The 16,219-nt window shown below is 41.1% G+C and overlaps 1 protein-coding gene across 3 annotated transcripts in view; it reads left to right on the top strand.

Annotated features, from left to right (window-relative positions):
- Positions 1-16,219, top strand: part of ATXN10 (ataxin 10) — a 104,220-nt gene that overhangs the window by 17,539 nt on the left and 70,462 nt on the right. For all 3 annotated transcript variants that reach the window (XM_055712034.1, XM_027805554.2, XM_055712035.1), the window contains exons 4-5: positions 11,595-11,691; positions 12,622-12,786. In XM_055712034.1, coding sequence (XP_055568009.1) covers positions 11,595-11,691; positions 12,622-12,786 — 262 coding nt within the window. The remainder of the gene's footprint in view (positions 1-11,594; positions 11,692-12,621; positions 12,787-16,219) is intronic.

The raw sequence follows: 16,219 nt of genomic DNA, 5'->3' as shown, positions 1-16,219 counted from the left end.
CAGTACTTTGCTGCCACTGTTGAAGTAAAAACTATAATTACATTGTCAAAATAATATTTATAGTATTTTTGGGGAATAATTGTGGGAGTGTGACAAATATATTATACTCATCAAACTTTTATGTAAACATAAGCATAAGTTTTTTATTTGAGTTATTGGTGTTGTTTTTGGCCTTTGTGTTTTTCCAATCTGTAAAAATAATATTGGGATTTTCATGGTCTTCGTAGCAGTTGCAGAGCATATGCCCTAACAATCAGTTGATAGGCTATCTGGTAGAAGTAAACTGCTATTTGCACTTGTATTGGGATTTTGGTTTCATGTTTCCATAGCTTAAGAAAATTCTATGTTGTTTTTTTTTAGTTTTGCTGTCCCCTAATTATTATTACTCAGATCATTTTACTACTTTATGAGACAGGAAAGTTTTAAATAATTGGGTTGTTCTCTTGGTACCGTTTGGGGTTGTTTTGGTTGTTTTGCTCCTTTCTGTTTAGCTCATTAATTTTTATTATTTTTTTTAATTGAAAGTGAGCCTGAGTGCTTTTGAAAGGTAACTGTGAGCATCTTCCAGAAACGTCTGTGCTAGGAAGCAAGTATGAGGTTTTCTAACAATAGACAGTTGCCCCTTAGCTAGTTAACAGTTCAGACAGAACTTAGGCATTCTTGCTGCTGGGTGATGGTAAATTACCAGAGGCAAAAATACTTCAGCTCTGCTGCTATTTAATACTGCAGTTTAAAGTTTACAACTTGCTCTGTCTGTACTGTGTTTTGGTGAATATTGCTACAGCTTTTTAATGAACTGTCTGCCTTCAGAACATCTACAGCAAGGATTACAGTTGTACAAGCTTCACCCTTCCTAAGCATGCCAACCTGATGCCACCTTCTGTGAGCAGGAAGGTTCTCTTGGTCCTCATAGTTTGGTCCAAAATCCATTAAAGGCTGTGGAAAGACCCTGATTTGGGTGGGCCTTGGTTCAGGTCGTTGTTCCAGGTCTTTGTTCTTTGGCCTTTTTTCAGAAACTACAAAATAGGGAGCCAACTTTTACACTCTTTCAGCTGTCCACAGAGAAAAAGAGCCAAACCTAAGACGAATCAAACTGATGAATTGTCCTGGGTTAGCAAACACTGAATTCTCTTTAGCTCTTGTGTGTGTAGTATTGCTCCTGTCTGCAGTGGTTAACTCTTGCTCCCTGCACTGACAATCCCACACTTTGAATCTTGTGCAGTGTGTACAGGCACAACTAACTGTGACCCGCAGGGTTAGTACAGTGAACTGTATTTATGTGATAGCAGTAACTGTCATTTTGAGTAAATGCCAGTGTTACCATTATTTTCAGCCTGACATGTCTGTGTTCATGCTCATGGCTTGGCTGTGACTTCTGGCATTAATATGGAAATTTTACATATGCCTGAATTTGTTTTTCTTATTTTATAACACCTGGAGTGGAGGGAGGTTTGAGGACAGCAAGTTCAGATCCATGGAAGAAAGGCAGCTTTAGGACCAGGGACGCTATTTAAATGCAACATTTTCTTATCTTAATGGAGGAGGGAGTGGGCCTCCAGCTTACAGCAGGGCCTGGATCATTATTACTACCCTTGAATAACACAGCAACTGTAGTTATGGGATCTCATGACCGAGTATATTAAGCTCCAGCTTGCTGTGTTTCTCCCTTGTTAGTCCTGTGAAAGACCCCTCTTATTTTAAAACTTTTTCCTAACTCTAGTTTAAGTGTCCTACCGAGTATGAATCCAGTGGTTCTTGATAGTGGGGGTTTTTATACCTTGGGCTTGATTCTCTACTTCAGTCCTGATGCTTCTGCAGTGACTGACTGATTTAAGTGGAGCTGAGCTGAATTACTTTATTTACTGTGGACTGCGAGTATAAAAGTATTTTATTGCTGCAGCTCGTTAAGGTACAATTTGAACTACAGACCAGATCCTGCCTAAATGAGATTCATCTGTCTGGTACTGATGACATGGATGGCATTGGAAGAAGACTTTGAAGTAGTGACAAAAAAGGTGATGCTTTCCAACAATTCAGTGTTTGTTGCACTGATGCTCAAAACTCCCCTTTCCATGGTACTCATGGAAAAGATTTTGATGGCTGTACTGGGAGACAGTGACTGTTTCAGAGTCAGTGTAAATCATTTTGCTCCTTCTAGGAGAGAGGCTAACTTGAGCTGATAGCCTTAAGTTATAAAAATTACTAGGTCAGTGGGCTGTCTTGTAGGTTTCCCTTTTCTTGGTGCTGGTACTGCTTTTAGGCAGTGTGTATAGCTGTTTTGTTTTTTTCTCTTGCTCCTGCAATTTGGAGGCTTTCTAATACAGCCTGCCAAGATGTTGCTGATTTATGACACATGCATAGTGGTTTTATAATGTGGACTGATATCCACTTGGAGCACAAAGGAAATGGGAGGTTGCTGATGCCTATTTAATTAGAATGGGTTTTGGTTACATTGGCTGAGTCTTGAAATGAACAGTGATGCCTATATTTCTGTGGAACTTTAAATACAGTGTTCTGTAAGCTCCCTCCTTCCCTCCTTCCCTCCTTCCCTCCTTCCCTCCTTCCCTCCTTCCCTCCTTCCCTCCTTCCCTCCTTCCCTCCTTCCCTCCTTCCCTCCTTCCCTCCTTCCCTCCTTCCCTCCTTCCCTCCTTCCCTCCTTCCCACCTTCCCTCCTTCCCTCCTTCCCTCCTTCCCTCCTTCCCTCCTTCCCTCCTTCCCTCCTTCCCTCCTTCCCTCCTTCCCTCCTTCCCTCCTTCCCTCCTTCCCTCCTTCCCTCCTTCCCTCCTTCCCTCCTTCCCTCCTTCCCTCCTTCCCTCCTTCCCTCCTTCCCTCCTTCCCTCCTTCCCTCCTTCCCTCCTTCCCTCCTTCCCTCCTTCCCTCCTTCCCTCCTTCCCTCCTTCCCTCCTTCCCTCCTCCCTCCTTCCCTCCTTCCCTCCTTCCCTCCTTCCCTCCTTCCCTCCTTCCCTCCTTCCTCCTTCCCTCCTTCCCTCCTTCCCTCCTTCCCTCCTTCCCTCCTTCCCTCCTTCCCTCCTTCCTCCTTCCCTCCTTCCCTCCTTCCCTCCTTCCCTCCTTCCCTCCTTCCCTCCTTCCCTCCTTCCCCTCCTTCCTCCTTCCCCTCCTTCCCTCCTTCCCTCCTTCCCTCCTTCCCTCCTTCCCCCTCCCTTCCCTCTCCCCTCCTTCCCTCCTTCCCTCCTTCCCTCCTTCCCTCCTTCCCTCCTTCCCTCCTTCCCTCCTTCCCTCCTTCCCTCCTTCCCTCCTTCCCTCCTTCCCTCCTTCCCTCCTTCCCTCCTTCCCCCTCCCTCCTTCCCTCCTTCCCTCCTTCCCTCCTTCCCTCCTTCCCTCCTTCCCTCCTTCCCTCCTTCCCTCCTTCCCTCCTTCCCTCCTTCCCTCCTTCCCCTCCTTCCCTCCTTCCCTCCTTCCCTCCTTCCCTCCTTCCCTCCTTCCCTCTTCCCTCCTTCCCTCCTTCCCTCTTCCCTCCTTCCCTCCTTCCCTCCTTCCCTCCTTCCCTCCTTCCCTCCTTCCCTCCTTCCCTCCTTCCCTCCTTCCCTCCTTCCCTCCTTCCCTCCTTCCCTCCTTCCCTCCTTCCCTCCTTCCCTCCTTCCCTCCTTCCCTCCTTCCCTCCTTCCCTCCTTCCCTCCTTCCCTCCTTCCCTCCTTCCCTCCTTCCCTCCTTCCCTCCTTCCCTCCTTCCCTCCTTCCCTCCTTCCCTCCTTCCCTCCTTCCCTCCTTCCCTCCTTCCCTCCTTCCCTCCTTCCCTCCTTCCCTCCTTCCCTCCTTCCCTCCTTCCCTCCTTCCCTCCTTCCCCTCCTTCCCTCCTTCCCTCCTTCCCTCCTTCCCCTCCTTCCCTCCTTCCCTCCTTCCCTCCTTCCCTCCTTCCCTCCTCCCTCCTTCCCTCCTTCCCTCCTTCCCTCCTTCCCTCCTTCCTCCTTCCCTCCTTCCTCCTTCCCTCCTTCCCCTCCTTCCCTCCTTCCCTCCTTCCCTCCTTCCCTCCTTCCCTCCTTCCCTCCTTCCCTCCTTCCCTCCTTCCCTCCTTCCCTCCTTCCCTCCTTCCCTCCTTCCCTCCTTCCCTCCTTCCCTCCTTCCCTCCTTCCCCTCCTTCCCTCCTTCCCTCCTTCCCCTCCTTCCCTCCTTCCCTCCTTCCCTCCTTCCCTCCTTCCCTCCTTCCCTCCTTCCCTCCTTCCCTCCTTCCCTCCTTCCCTCCTTCCCTCCTTCCCTCCTTCCCTCCTTCCCTCCTTCCCTCCTTCCCTCCTTCCCTCCTTCCCTCCTTCCCTCCTTCCCTCCTTCCCTCCTTCCTCCTTCCCTCCTTCCCTCCTTCCCTCCTTCCCTCCTTCCCTCCTTCCCTCCTTCCCTCCTTCCCTCCTTCCCTCCTTCCCTCCTTCCCTCCTTCCCTCCTTCCCTCCTTCCCTCCTTCCCTCCTTCCCCTCCTTCCCTCCTTCCCTCCTTCCCTCCTTCCCTCCTTCCCTCCTTCCCTCCTTCCCTCCTTCCCTCCTTCCCTCCTTCCCTCCTTCCTCCTTCCCTCCTTCCCTCCTTCCCTCCTTCCCTCCTTCCCTCCTTCCCTCCTTCCCTCCTTCCCTGGCAGACATCAGTGTAGATTTAAGATGGTTGCCATTGGTTGACTATAAAGGGGTGTGTGGGGGGAAAAAGTTGCTGTTCTCTTCTGGATGGAAAGTTTGTTCCCTGCCTTTTTCTTTTGGTGGGAAGGCTGTGGCGGTTCCGCTCTGGTCAGGCACTGTACTGAATCGGCAGCTGCACAGGGCAGCTCTGGTGGGAGCCGGCCATCACATTTCCGATCAGCTTACCTTGCAGCGGCTGCTCGGTGGCCGTTTCCAGCTTCCCTCTATGCCAAAGGCAGGAAGAGGAACTGCTCTGTACCTCGTAACGTGCCACCAGGCTTTGGCCAGGGAAGGGCAGGCATCAGTGGGGCTTGCCAGTTTTATATACTGACTCTTACAGATCCTGTCGTTATTCACAATTACAGGCATAGTGCAGGTCACATGCTTCTACCCTGTCTCACTGCTGTGATGGAGGAGAAGAGATAAGGGGATACATTTATTGTAAAGATTTACATTCTTACAGGATATGATGGGATCTAGGTTGGGTTTGATTTTCCCAGCAGAGACATTGCGATCATGAGATCAAGGTGGGAAGAATGGGGCAAACAAACTTTAAAGCTGACACCGTCCTAAAGATAAGCGTCCTAAATATAATGTAGAGGGAAGGAGCTTAACTGTTTTCACGTGTACTGAGAGGAAATGCCCCTACTAGAGAGTCTCCCACAGAGGCCCAAGAATGCTGTACTTCTTCCTCCTGAGAAAGTGAAGATGGAAGGGGGTTGGAAAGGAGCCAAAGGAAGTTCTGAGCAAAGAGAACAGTATGAGGCATCTGCTTATCTCTGAGTAAACTGTCACCTGTTTGGATAAAAATCCAAATACTGTATAATTGTGTAGAAGTTCACCATGGCATTCTCTCGGCCTTTTGATTATCATTGCCATGGCACAACTTCCAGGCTCTCCAGTTACACGAGCATTCTTCTGGTAGAAAAGTAGAGGGCTGTCTATAAGCGTGGCTTTCCAGTCACATGCTACAAAAATATTTTTTTTTCCATTTTGCGCATCCTTTTTTGTTAGCAGCTTTGGGCTTGGAGAGAAGTGCCTCATGCCTATCCTTAGCTTTTCAGTGAGAATTTTAGGTAATACTGGCCGTGTAGAAAGGAAAAGTTGCAAGATTTATACCAGGAGACATCAAGTTCTTTCCTTTTCTTCCATCCTCTGGGCATATGTCACGTGTGATACAGAAGAGACTGTAACAAGGCAATGAGAAGAGGCAAGCTGCCTTTATAGGTATAAAAAATATATAAATAAATGGTAATGCCCCAAAATGTGGATGATATAACTGTTGCTGTATAGTAATGTGGATATGCAAGTGAAAATACTAAATGTAAGTTTATTTGTTGATCTCTGTCTATTGCAAAAGGACCACAATCCGTTTATTGGGCAGATACGGGATATAAATGGTCCAAGGTGGGGGAAAAAAGGTCTGGTATCCTTTCCACAGACTTACAGAAAAAGATCATTTAGCTTTTCTAGGGAAAATATAAGCTCTTCAGTGGAAATTTTGGTTTATATGAAACAACATCCACAGTATGCTATCAAAAATAATTGGAGAAATTTGCTCATAATCATGGTTAGCATTTTACATGTTAATAATTTTTTTCTGTGTTTTGGTTTGTGTTTTTTTTCCAGACCTGTACAAGGTATCATGTAGTAGTGTCTCATATAGTTAGATACCACGAATAACACATAGTGGGTGGCCAATCCTTTTTGTTGTTTTTTTTTGGTTTCCTGGCGTGGTTTAAGTCCAGATTGAGACTCCCCAGTACTCCAAACCTGCTGATTTTGCTACAGCAGGGTCTTTAAAGAGATAGTGTCTGTTAGATTTAGGCGTGACTTATAGGTTGATTCAAGAAAAAAGATTTTACATCCTAATGCATTCAGGAAGCTTATAAATGCAGTTCCCAAGTCTGCAAGGACTTAGACATGTTTCACTTCACGTAGGAGAGTACTCTCTGGCATGTGTTTTTGCTACTTGTGTGGATGTAACAGGAGTCCTATTTATTATGCCTTTAGACTTTAACAGATAATTTATTAAAGAAATGAACACACTTATGATGAATACTTTCTAAAAATAAAATGATTCAATTAAAGTACCAGAAGATAAAGTGAATGGTCCTGTTGCTGTATTTAATAAGCACTGCTAACGCTGTATGAATTTGACTCAGTATGAAACTGATCTCATGTCAGGCAGTAGGCTGTCAAACTGACTTTCTAGTAAATGCACAAACTGACTTTCTAGTAAATGCACAAATAAATTTTTTGAATCTACCATGATGAGATCTCATTAGAACTTAGTTTACATCAGAGGCTTATTTGATGAGTGGTCTGATGCTTTTTTCCGTCTTCCTTCTAATTCATTTGTATTTCCACATTTTTAATAGCATGGTGGGGATTTCTCTTGCCTTTGAGTCAAATCCTCCTTTTTCGTCAGAACAGTGTTGATATTTTGACTAGATGTTTATCTACCAAGAACAGAATGGTTGTTGAGTCAGTGCACATAATGTTCTGTTAATGTTAGAGCTGACATTTTTGAAGGGAAAGAAAGAAAAATTGTGTACTTTCTTTTGGAGGTAGAGGAGATGAGGAGTGGGAACAGAAACTTACTAAACACAACATTCTTGGTATTCCACAGCTGATAAAAATGGGTTACTAGTCTGCACTGCAGCAAGTGCAGTGTGATCAAGGTGGAAATATAATCGGTAGCAAGACGTTCATTTTATTTACAGAAATGAAGTACTAAGCACTATTTTAATAACTGTAAATGACAGAGCCCGTATATATATTGTGCATTCAATTTGAGTAGTCTAGACAGACTATTTTCCAAGGAAAATACGTTTTCATCAGTATTTGCGGTATGATTCATGGTGGTGAAGAGGCAAATAACTCTTTATGACTGGAAGTTGCTTTAACTCGCAGCCACAAGGAAACAAGTCAATGACCGGATGATAGTGGTGGAAACTAATGTTTTATAGTAATAGAGGTCTACACCTTATGCTGAGTTGAAGGTTTTATTTTTCCAGGGATGGCAATATAACACAAAACATTCTGCCATTGTTTACAAACAACCAGGGGTGGTCTGTGTAATGGCTTGCAGTCCACAGTTTAGGTTTGCAAAGCTTACAGGCAACTTAAAAGGTGTACAAGCTGTTGGGAGGCTGTAATTTGGTTTAAGTACTTGTAAATCTTTGTGCATGCTTCCCCCCCAGTGTAGAGGGAGCATGCCAGCTTTATCTTTCATGCATAGTTAATGGTTAACAAAGCATTAAAGAGAGATATGCAAGTTCACTAACCTTGTGTTTGCAGTCTGGCAGGTGATGTTGTACAGCTTAGCTTTGATTGGATTTATTTTGTATCTCTATGTAACTCCAATAAAGGCAGAGGATTGTGCTTATGACTATCTCTGTGCTGTCTGCCCCAAGTAAAAAAAATGTCTTTTCATGACTGTTGTTAAGACTCTGTAGCTGAGGTCAAAGTGATTTTTCAAAGTGATTGGTGAGCAAGTTCACAGGCTCCTCCCGTTCTTGACGAGGGAAAACGTAGAGGAATTTGGAAGATAAATCTGATTATTGTTAACTCTATCAGCAAAAAAACTCATCTTCTGTAAGGAAGACATCAAAATGTGTATGAATATAAACATTTAAATAATACACACTACAGCAAAATATGTTTTACAATAAGGTAAAGGTTGTGTGTAGACATGTAATCAGGAAAGACAGTGGAGGGGACAGATTGCAGCTGATAGAGGCCTACCAGCAATAAACTCTTCTAACTTTAGTACTGAAACATCAATAGATTTTTTTGTAAATATTATCACCTAACCACGTGGAGCCGAAAGAAACAATGTGTTATGTTTTAAAATCATAATGCTTAATATATTTGTCATAATAACTTCAAGGGTTTAAGTTTTCATCTGATACACAGTCTGATTCAGCAAATGATACTGTGTGAAATGATGTCTTTGTGAGGAGCAAGACACAGGGCCAGGCCTGTGAAAGGTTCGTGTGTGTCCTTCAGACCATCTGGGTAGTACTGCAGTATAATTGTGAAATGAAAAGTGTGTGCTAGAGCTTGGTTCAGTTAGCATGTGATGGTAAGAGATTGAAATGAACAAATGGAGCTGTGGTCTTGAAGGTACTGAACTGCTGGAGTGCGTTTAAGCCATCCTCATGCAGCACCATAAAGTGTCAGCTGCCTCACCTTTTGCATGGGTGGCATTGAGCGACTCTAAAAGGTCATTTTACATGTAGCCAAAAATTTAGGTACCAGAAGTTTCCCCTTAAACACATTACCTTATTGTGTAAAGAGGTTATTTTTGTAGAACCTAGAAAACTCTCCATAGCCCATTACAGGCTGGTTATGAAAGCAACATGTAATCTGAGTATTTGCATTTGCTAAAGGACATCCTGCTTTTATAGGAACCATTGACAACTCAATGGGGAAAAAATGTCTTCAGCTCTAGGGTCAATCTATATATCAGAAGTTACATCTTAGTATGTGTAATTTGACAGTGGTTGACCATCAGGTTAAAAATAGTCTTGCTGACCACACACAGTGTGATATTTTTTAAATTAAAATTTAGCTGTGCTGATAGAATCATTTGTAAAAGTCAGTGCTTATAGACAGCAGCAGCTATGGAGTGGATTAAGATGTTAAATAAATCAGTCCTATGGAAAATAATACTTTTTTATAATTATGAGTAATGTTTCCCAAATACTAGCTAATGCAGCTGGAAAGAATACTTGACAATTTATTTAGCTTCATAAAGATCTGTACGTTTTCAGGGAAAAAGTGAAATAGTCTTAGGGTTTTTTTTGTTTAATTCTTTTCTGAAAAAGAGGAAGAAAAAAAAGGAAAACACATGGCTTATTGAATGGATGGCAGCAGTTGCATTGTATTGTGACAGAGCACATAAATTGATTGGACAGATTGTGAGCTGCTGTGTGTAGTCTATTCTCAGCATAGCTCCGTTAGTTACCTCAGATGTTTGTAGTATCACATCTTTTGAATTGCCAAGATTCATCATGTGAGACTATACTTGCATGGGGAAATGTTGCATTATCAAGGCATCTTTTTCTGCTTAGTTGTGAATAGATACACTAACTTTTGTCTCACAGATTATTTGCTTACCCATATATTGATATGTGTCCTTTAAAATAAAAATGTTAACCACTACTGTTAAAAAAAAGCACTTACAGATGAAGCTGGTTTATTTCCATGGTACATCCACAGAATCGTGCCCTTTTCTGGGATCCTTATTGCTTGTTCAGGACATCAACGACTGAACAAGGGCAGTGTTAGTTGCTTTCACAAAAATTAAGACTCCAGTGTGTGATGGCTGGAGAACTTCTAGATATTTATTATTGTATTGCAAATGTGTTCATAGCATTTCATCCTTGTCACAGTAAGGATGGCTACTTTTAAAAGATCTTTAACTTTTTATATATATATATATATATAGTCTGTAATATTTTTTGAGACCTTGATCTTTTAATGACCAAGGTGTAATTGATAGCTGAAGAAGATCAAGCAAAATTCAGGTAAATATTGGAGTAAAATCAACCAACCTCATGTGTCTCTGAAAGATCTTTCTCATAGTAGAGTAGGTAAGGAGTTCACTAAAAGAGCTAATACACTCTTCCTAGGAGTGACTGCCTTGTTAGTTTTTTCTAGAAGGGAAGTATTTACATAAAATGTCTGCTAGAAGAGTTGCGCGCCCATGCTTGCTGTCCTTCAAAAAAATTCTGAGTCAGCAGGATGGGAGCCAGATGGATGGGAGAAGCGTAAGCATAACGACAAGCAGAAAATAATAAAAAAGTGCAGATGTGCAGGGAGAGGGAACAGAGATATTAAGAACTAAAGCATAAAGGAGGACATGATTCAAAATACATTATGGAGAGGACATACATATTTTGGGATTAAAAAATATATATGGAAAAAAAAATTACTATTCCCTACTACCAAGTGACCTTGTTTTAGACTTGCTTTCTTTTTGTTCTCAAGAGGACATATGCCAAGACCTCTGTAGGAAATCTGCCTGCCAGCTGGCACAGCACCTTTCAAAGAGACCTAATTTTATATTTGCAGAACCTGGGAATATCAGCCACCTCCATCTGTAGTAGGCTGCTGTTTGTAATATCTGTTAAACTGCATTATAACATTTAATTTTATTTCTTTTCCAACCTATCAATAATGGCCAGGCTGTTGAGAGCTGTCAATAGGGCCAAAGAATTGTTTTGATTTTGTGACGTTTGTGGGTTCATGCTTTTTTTTTTCTCATGAATTATGTACTGGCTTTAAGTTTTCAGGGTTAGAAATGAGAAAGTACTGAGCACATCATCATATTATATAATGATTTGTCCGGCCAAATAGAATTTAATGTGGCTGGCAAGGGAACAGATTCAGTTCTTTTGCTGTGGCTTTACCTGCTGCAACAAAATTTTCAAGCTGTCTCTGGCCAGCTTAGGGAAGGTGTCAGGGGAATTCTCTTAGCAGTAGGCAGAGCTGCTCTTGCGGAGTTCAGGTGATGACAGGCAGACTATTTGTGTTGATTTAATATGACAGGGAAAGCCACCTCAGGTCTGGAAGAGGCAAAATGGCTACTGCTATGTGGCAGGCACTTGTTCAGCATGGGTCTGCTTCAGTTTCTACTGACTGTAGCTCCAAGCTTTCATTGACTTCAGCCTGTCTTAAACCTTGACAGTCAATTAGTTCTTGTAATCACTGGTAACCAATGTTTCATATTTGTATAAGTCTGAGGAAAAAAAAATGTTTGTTTTGGGTATAACTCTAATACATAGCGTACAAATTATTCTAGAAGAGAATGCAAGTATTTATGTACAGTAGCAGTGAAATACTCTGCCCAGAGCCTAATTGAGGTGGACTCTGCAGTGCATAGCTGTAATACTGAAGTTTTGTCATTTATATGAAATTTATTAGTGTTTCTTTGAATTCCTGTTAATATATTTTTCTGGTTTTTTTTCAGCTCTTCGTTGTAGTCTCCAGTTTCTTGGAAACATTGCAACAGGAAATGGAGATTCCCAGAATAGCATTTGGAAGTGCGCTTTCCCAGATCTCTTCTTGTAAGCATGGATGCGGGTTTTTTTTCTAATGTAATTTCTGTGGTTATAGTCAAATCTTTTGTACATGATAGCTGTGCTTCCACTAGCACCATGAAGCTTTGAAAAATAACTTTGAGAATGGGATGGTTGAGACCATATCCTGTAGATGTTTTTTTTGTTAGTCAACTGCAGGGGTCAGGACCTTTAAAAAAACCTGCTTGTTCTAAACTAACAGTAAATTGATTTCATTTAACAGAAACGTGAAGAAAACTATTTAAAAGTATGGGCTTCAAACATAAGCTTTATTTCAGATGTGTTTTCAAGTAGTTATATTACTTTCCAAGAACACAGCTTTTTCTTTGTCCACTTTGCTGCTGTGCAGACCTGTCAGTATTTGTGGGTAAGCTGGAATCTACGGAGGTGACTTAATCTTTGTCTCTTGCAATCATTTTGCTTCCCCTCCTAACCTCCCCAGAATATATTTCTGGAGGTTTGATGACATATGTGTAATGAAATATTACATAAATGATTTTGTGCAGATGCACGACAATATTGTTTATGAGTTTGGCCAAATTTTTCATAGTGAGCTAGTAGCAAAGACACATTCATTCGATTTGATGACCATTCTGTGTGTTTTTGGAGCCCACTTGTCAGCACTGGATATAGAAAGCCCTTATGATAAGAGAAGCAGACAATTATTATGGTTTCACCCAATTTTAGATCTCCAGTTAGCTCAAATTGAGCATTAGTTTTGTAAATTGCCTGTTAAGTTTGACCTTCACCTAAGAGTTGGATGTTTTTCTTTGCAGATGACTTCTGTCCCTCTTAGGCAATGACAAACTCATGATCCTCTAGAAGACAGTAAAGAACAACAACTCAACAAGCTGAATGCCACTAGTCTGTTTTTCCAGGCTCGGTTTTAACATGCTGTCTTCACTCTTCTCTTTGAAGGACATGCTTAACGTACAGTGATGAGAAAATTGTTGCCTATTGTTGTATGGTTCTGTTCACCTGCCTTAATTCAGAGAAAGTGAGAGAGCTACTGGATCCTGGGAACTTGGCTGTGGCTCTTCATGTCCTGAAAGTCTACAAAGAGCAGCTGGAGTCTGAGTGGTCGTATGTATCTTTAGATTTATTTTTTTCCCCTCTTAATTAGGTGTTTCTCTAGTGCAAATCTCTGTATTAAAATATCTAAATTTGTGACACTGCTTAGTAGTAAATGAAGATCTATTCAGAAGTTAGTAATTTGGTATTATGTCCAGGCTACTTTCACTGACTATTTTGATTGCTGCTAAAATAAAACTACATTTTTGTTGAGGATATAGACAGGAATTTTAAAGTCATGGTCTAGAATGCAAACGAATTTGTACTTGTATGTTGGTTTGTGGGGATTTTTGAAATAAAGTTAACACAGAAAATGGTCTTACAGACTTGAGTTAGTGGGTCATGCTAGGAAGACTTGTATGACTAATGGTCGTGAGCAGTATATAAAATGTAGTGGGTTTTTTCTTTTTTACAGGTCTGTTGTCTAGTGCAACATGCAGTCATTTTTATACCATAACAGAGGTGTTTTGTTTTGTTAATATTGCACGTTTCATTTTTGTACTTTAAGAGCACCTAATCGGTGGTTTGATGCCAATGAGGTTTGGTGTTTTGTGCTAATGGGCACTCTTGTAACTATTGCTGTCAGTTACACATCTGAGAAATTCTCTGCCCTGCATCAGCAAGGACACGCGTTCAGTTAATTGTTACATCATGCATTCCAGGGAGAATAAAAAGGATAGTTTGTATGTTCTTGTAGCATTGTTTTGAAGGTCATGTTTAAATTAAAAACTTTAATTAGGAAGAATTATTGGTGTTTTACTAGCTATTTGGAAGGTCTCTAAACACAGTTAAGATGATTGAATGCAAAGCAAATGCCATTTAATTGTTTGCTTTTGTACTGAAAAAATAGTTTAATATTTGTTAGTGGCTGGGTTTTTTTCATAACCAGGTCAATTTGCTTAGGACATAAATAGTTTTCAGAAAGCAAACTCAAAGTTTGATGGGCAGGTGACCAGACTTTTTCAGAAGTGACAAACTGAGTCTTTAGTTTTGCCATCTGTCAATATAAACACGTGAAAGATTGCTTTTCAGATAAATATCTTGATTATCCTTCTTTTTCTTTGTATTGAAGATATACCGAAATGAATTTTGACTGAGATAAGAAAGCCAGGGGGAGCTGGAAGAGGTTGTCATGATGTTAAATTTATATTTTAAAGGTGATTGCAGAATAAATGCAGTATCCAAATAAATGCGGAGGTATCAGTTTCCTCGATCTTTGTCATCTGAAGTGCATTCTGTTGATGTTACAATGAAAATATCTTACCTCCACTATGAATGTTTGTTGTGGCTGGGAAACTGTCTCTCTTCAGCATACTCTTGAAATTAAAAAGGGGCAAACTTCTATACAACGTGTAAGACCATGATGAAGGAAAAGAAATGGGTAGAAAAGAGGAATTCTACCATAAGGCACTTGCAGAATGTTTGCCCTCTGATTCCTGTCAGAACCTGAGTTCCTCATAAAGGGAATATACAAAAAAGCATTGGAATATCTTCCAGGCATTAATTAAATAATACATTTGGGGTTTTTTCATGGTACTTTATCATTGCCTAGTTAAGTCTCAAACTGCATTAGCGGTTTTCCCAACTGAAGGAAAAAGTAACAAGTTTGTAGTATAAGCTTCTTGGCATTTTATACAGTCACCTTAAACTGAAGTATACATGGAAATCTTTTAGTAATGTTGGCACTGTTTTCAAGTCAACACAAGTAACATGCATTCACAAGTGCAAAATCTAAACCAAAAACTGTACTGCAACAGTGCAGTATCAGACATTGAGTAGGTATTCAAATGGTGTTAACTTAGAAATGGCAAAGATAATTCCTTGCTAGGAAGGGGCTGATTTTTCTGTCTCTTTGTAGCTCCAGAGCCCTTTTGTGATTCATCTTGTTCTCATTTCCCCCATTTCTTGATCCCAACTTCATTTTTTCTTCTTCTCCATTATTTTTTTTTTTTTAATATCTCCCATCTCAAGAAACACATTTACTCTCTGGTTCTCCCTCATATTCATCAAGAAAGTGATTTCCATCCTGAAAGAAACTATCATATTTATGTGTTAGAATACTTTTAATATCTTTGGTCTACTTGGTGCAGAGAGGAGGTAAGAAAGTAACATTTTCACATACTTTTTTATTTAAAAAAAAACACCTGAACACATTGGTGTAAGAAGTTTATTTTTTGTATTTTCAATGGAAATCTGCTAGCGTGTACCAGCCCTTATGCAGCACTGATTTAAACAAAATCGATTTTTTTTCCTGACTTTAGTTATGATTTTTCTTTCTTTTTTTTTTTTTCTTTTCCTCTCTTCCAGTTGGCCATAGGTCAGTATGTTACACTAATGTAATGCTTTTATCTTAGACCATACATGCATCTTGTGAGCATGTACTGCATGGTGTATTTCTGTGTAGTGAAGGGTTTGGAGGAGCCTACAAAGTTAGTAGTCTTGATACAAGTAGAACAATCATTGTAAAGTCTTGCAATACCTTTTTTTAATTTTTTTTTTTATTCCCTCCCCCGCCCCCCACTCTCAAGAGGTTTTCTCTTGTTGGCAGTACTAACACAGCATGTATTTCTTAAGCAACAAGTTGTTCTTACTTTAGCTTTAATTACAGAGGGTATTTGTTTAGTCCTATGAATGACTACATTTTCACAAGGTACCTGCAGCTTGTGTATTGGATTCTTCTTTGCATTTTGCTTTCATTTTCCCATTTGTAAAGCACATACTGTAAGAGTGTTTTAAGAGTATTACACCTGATGTCACACAGCTGAACCTCCCAGTCCAAATAGTCTTCTTTTTTTCTGAATTATTAGAATTGGTTTGTTTTGAAGGAAGTCTTGAGTTGAGTCTGAAAGCCTGTTTCTTTTATTAGCATGAGTCTTTCTACTGTGAGATAAACATGGATGGTGTCCTGGTTTTGGCCAGAATGGAGTTAACTTTCTTCTTAGTAGCTGGTACAGTGCTGTGTTTTGGCTCTGATGGGAGAACAATGATAATAATGCACTGATGGTTTTAGTTGTTGCTGGGTATTGTTTATACGAAGTCAAGGATTTTTTGGTTTCTTGGGCCCTGCCAACAAGAGGGGTGGAAGGGCACAAGAGACTGGGAAGGGACACAGCCAGGGGAGCTGACCTGAGCTAGCCAAAGAGGTGTGCTCTACTGTGAGATACAATCATGTAATGTAGTGATACCTTGTGTTGCTTGCTTGCTTGCTGTTTTCCTATTGCTGAGCAGCAGGAAGCAAGCTAATCAGCTCTTGTGCTGTCATGTCCTGCCTACTCGAGCTGTTTTCTCTGCTGGTTCAACAAATGTAGGGTAAAGCTCTACAGATGTCAGCCACATTGCATCTATTTTCTGTAGGAAACTGTTGGGAACTTTTTACTGTTCTCCATTTACTAGCATGAAGTGCTGCTCTGTTCCTGTGATGAAGCAGAGCAGGCACTGTCCAGAA

Source organism: Falco cherrug, chromosome 5, assembly GCF_023634085.1.
Source record: "Falco cherrug isolate bFalChe1 chromosome 5, bFalChe1.pri, whole genome shotgun sequence".
Taxonomy (NCBI): domain Eukaryota; kingdom Metazoa; phylum Chordata; class Aves; order Falconiformes; family Falconidae; genus Falco; species Falco cherrug.
Note: the sequence above shows the minus strand (reverse complement) of the source record. Positions and strands in the feature narration are given on the sequence as shown.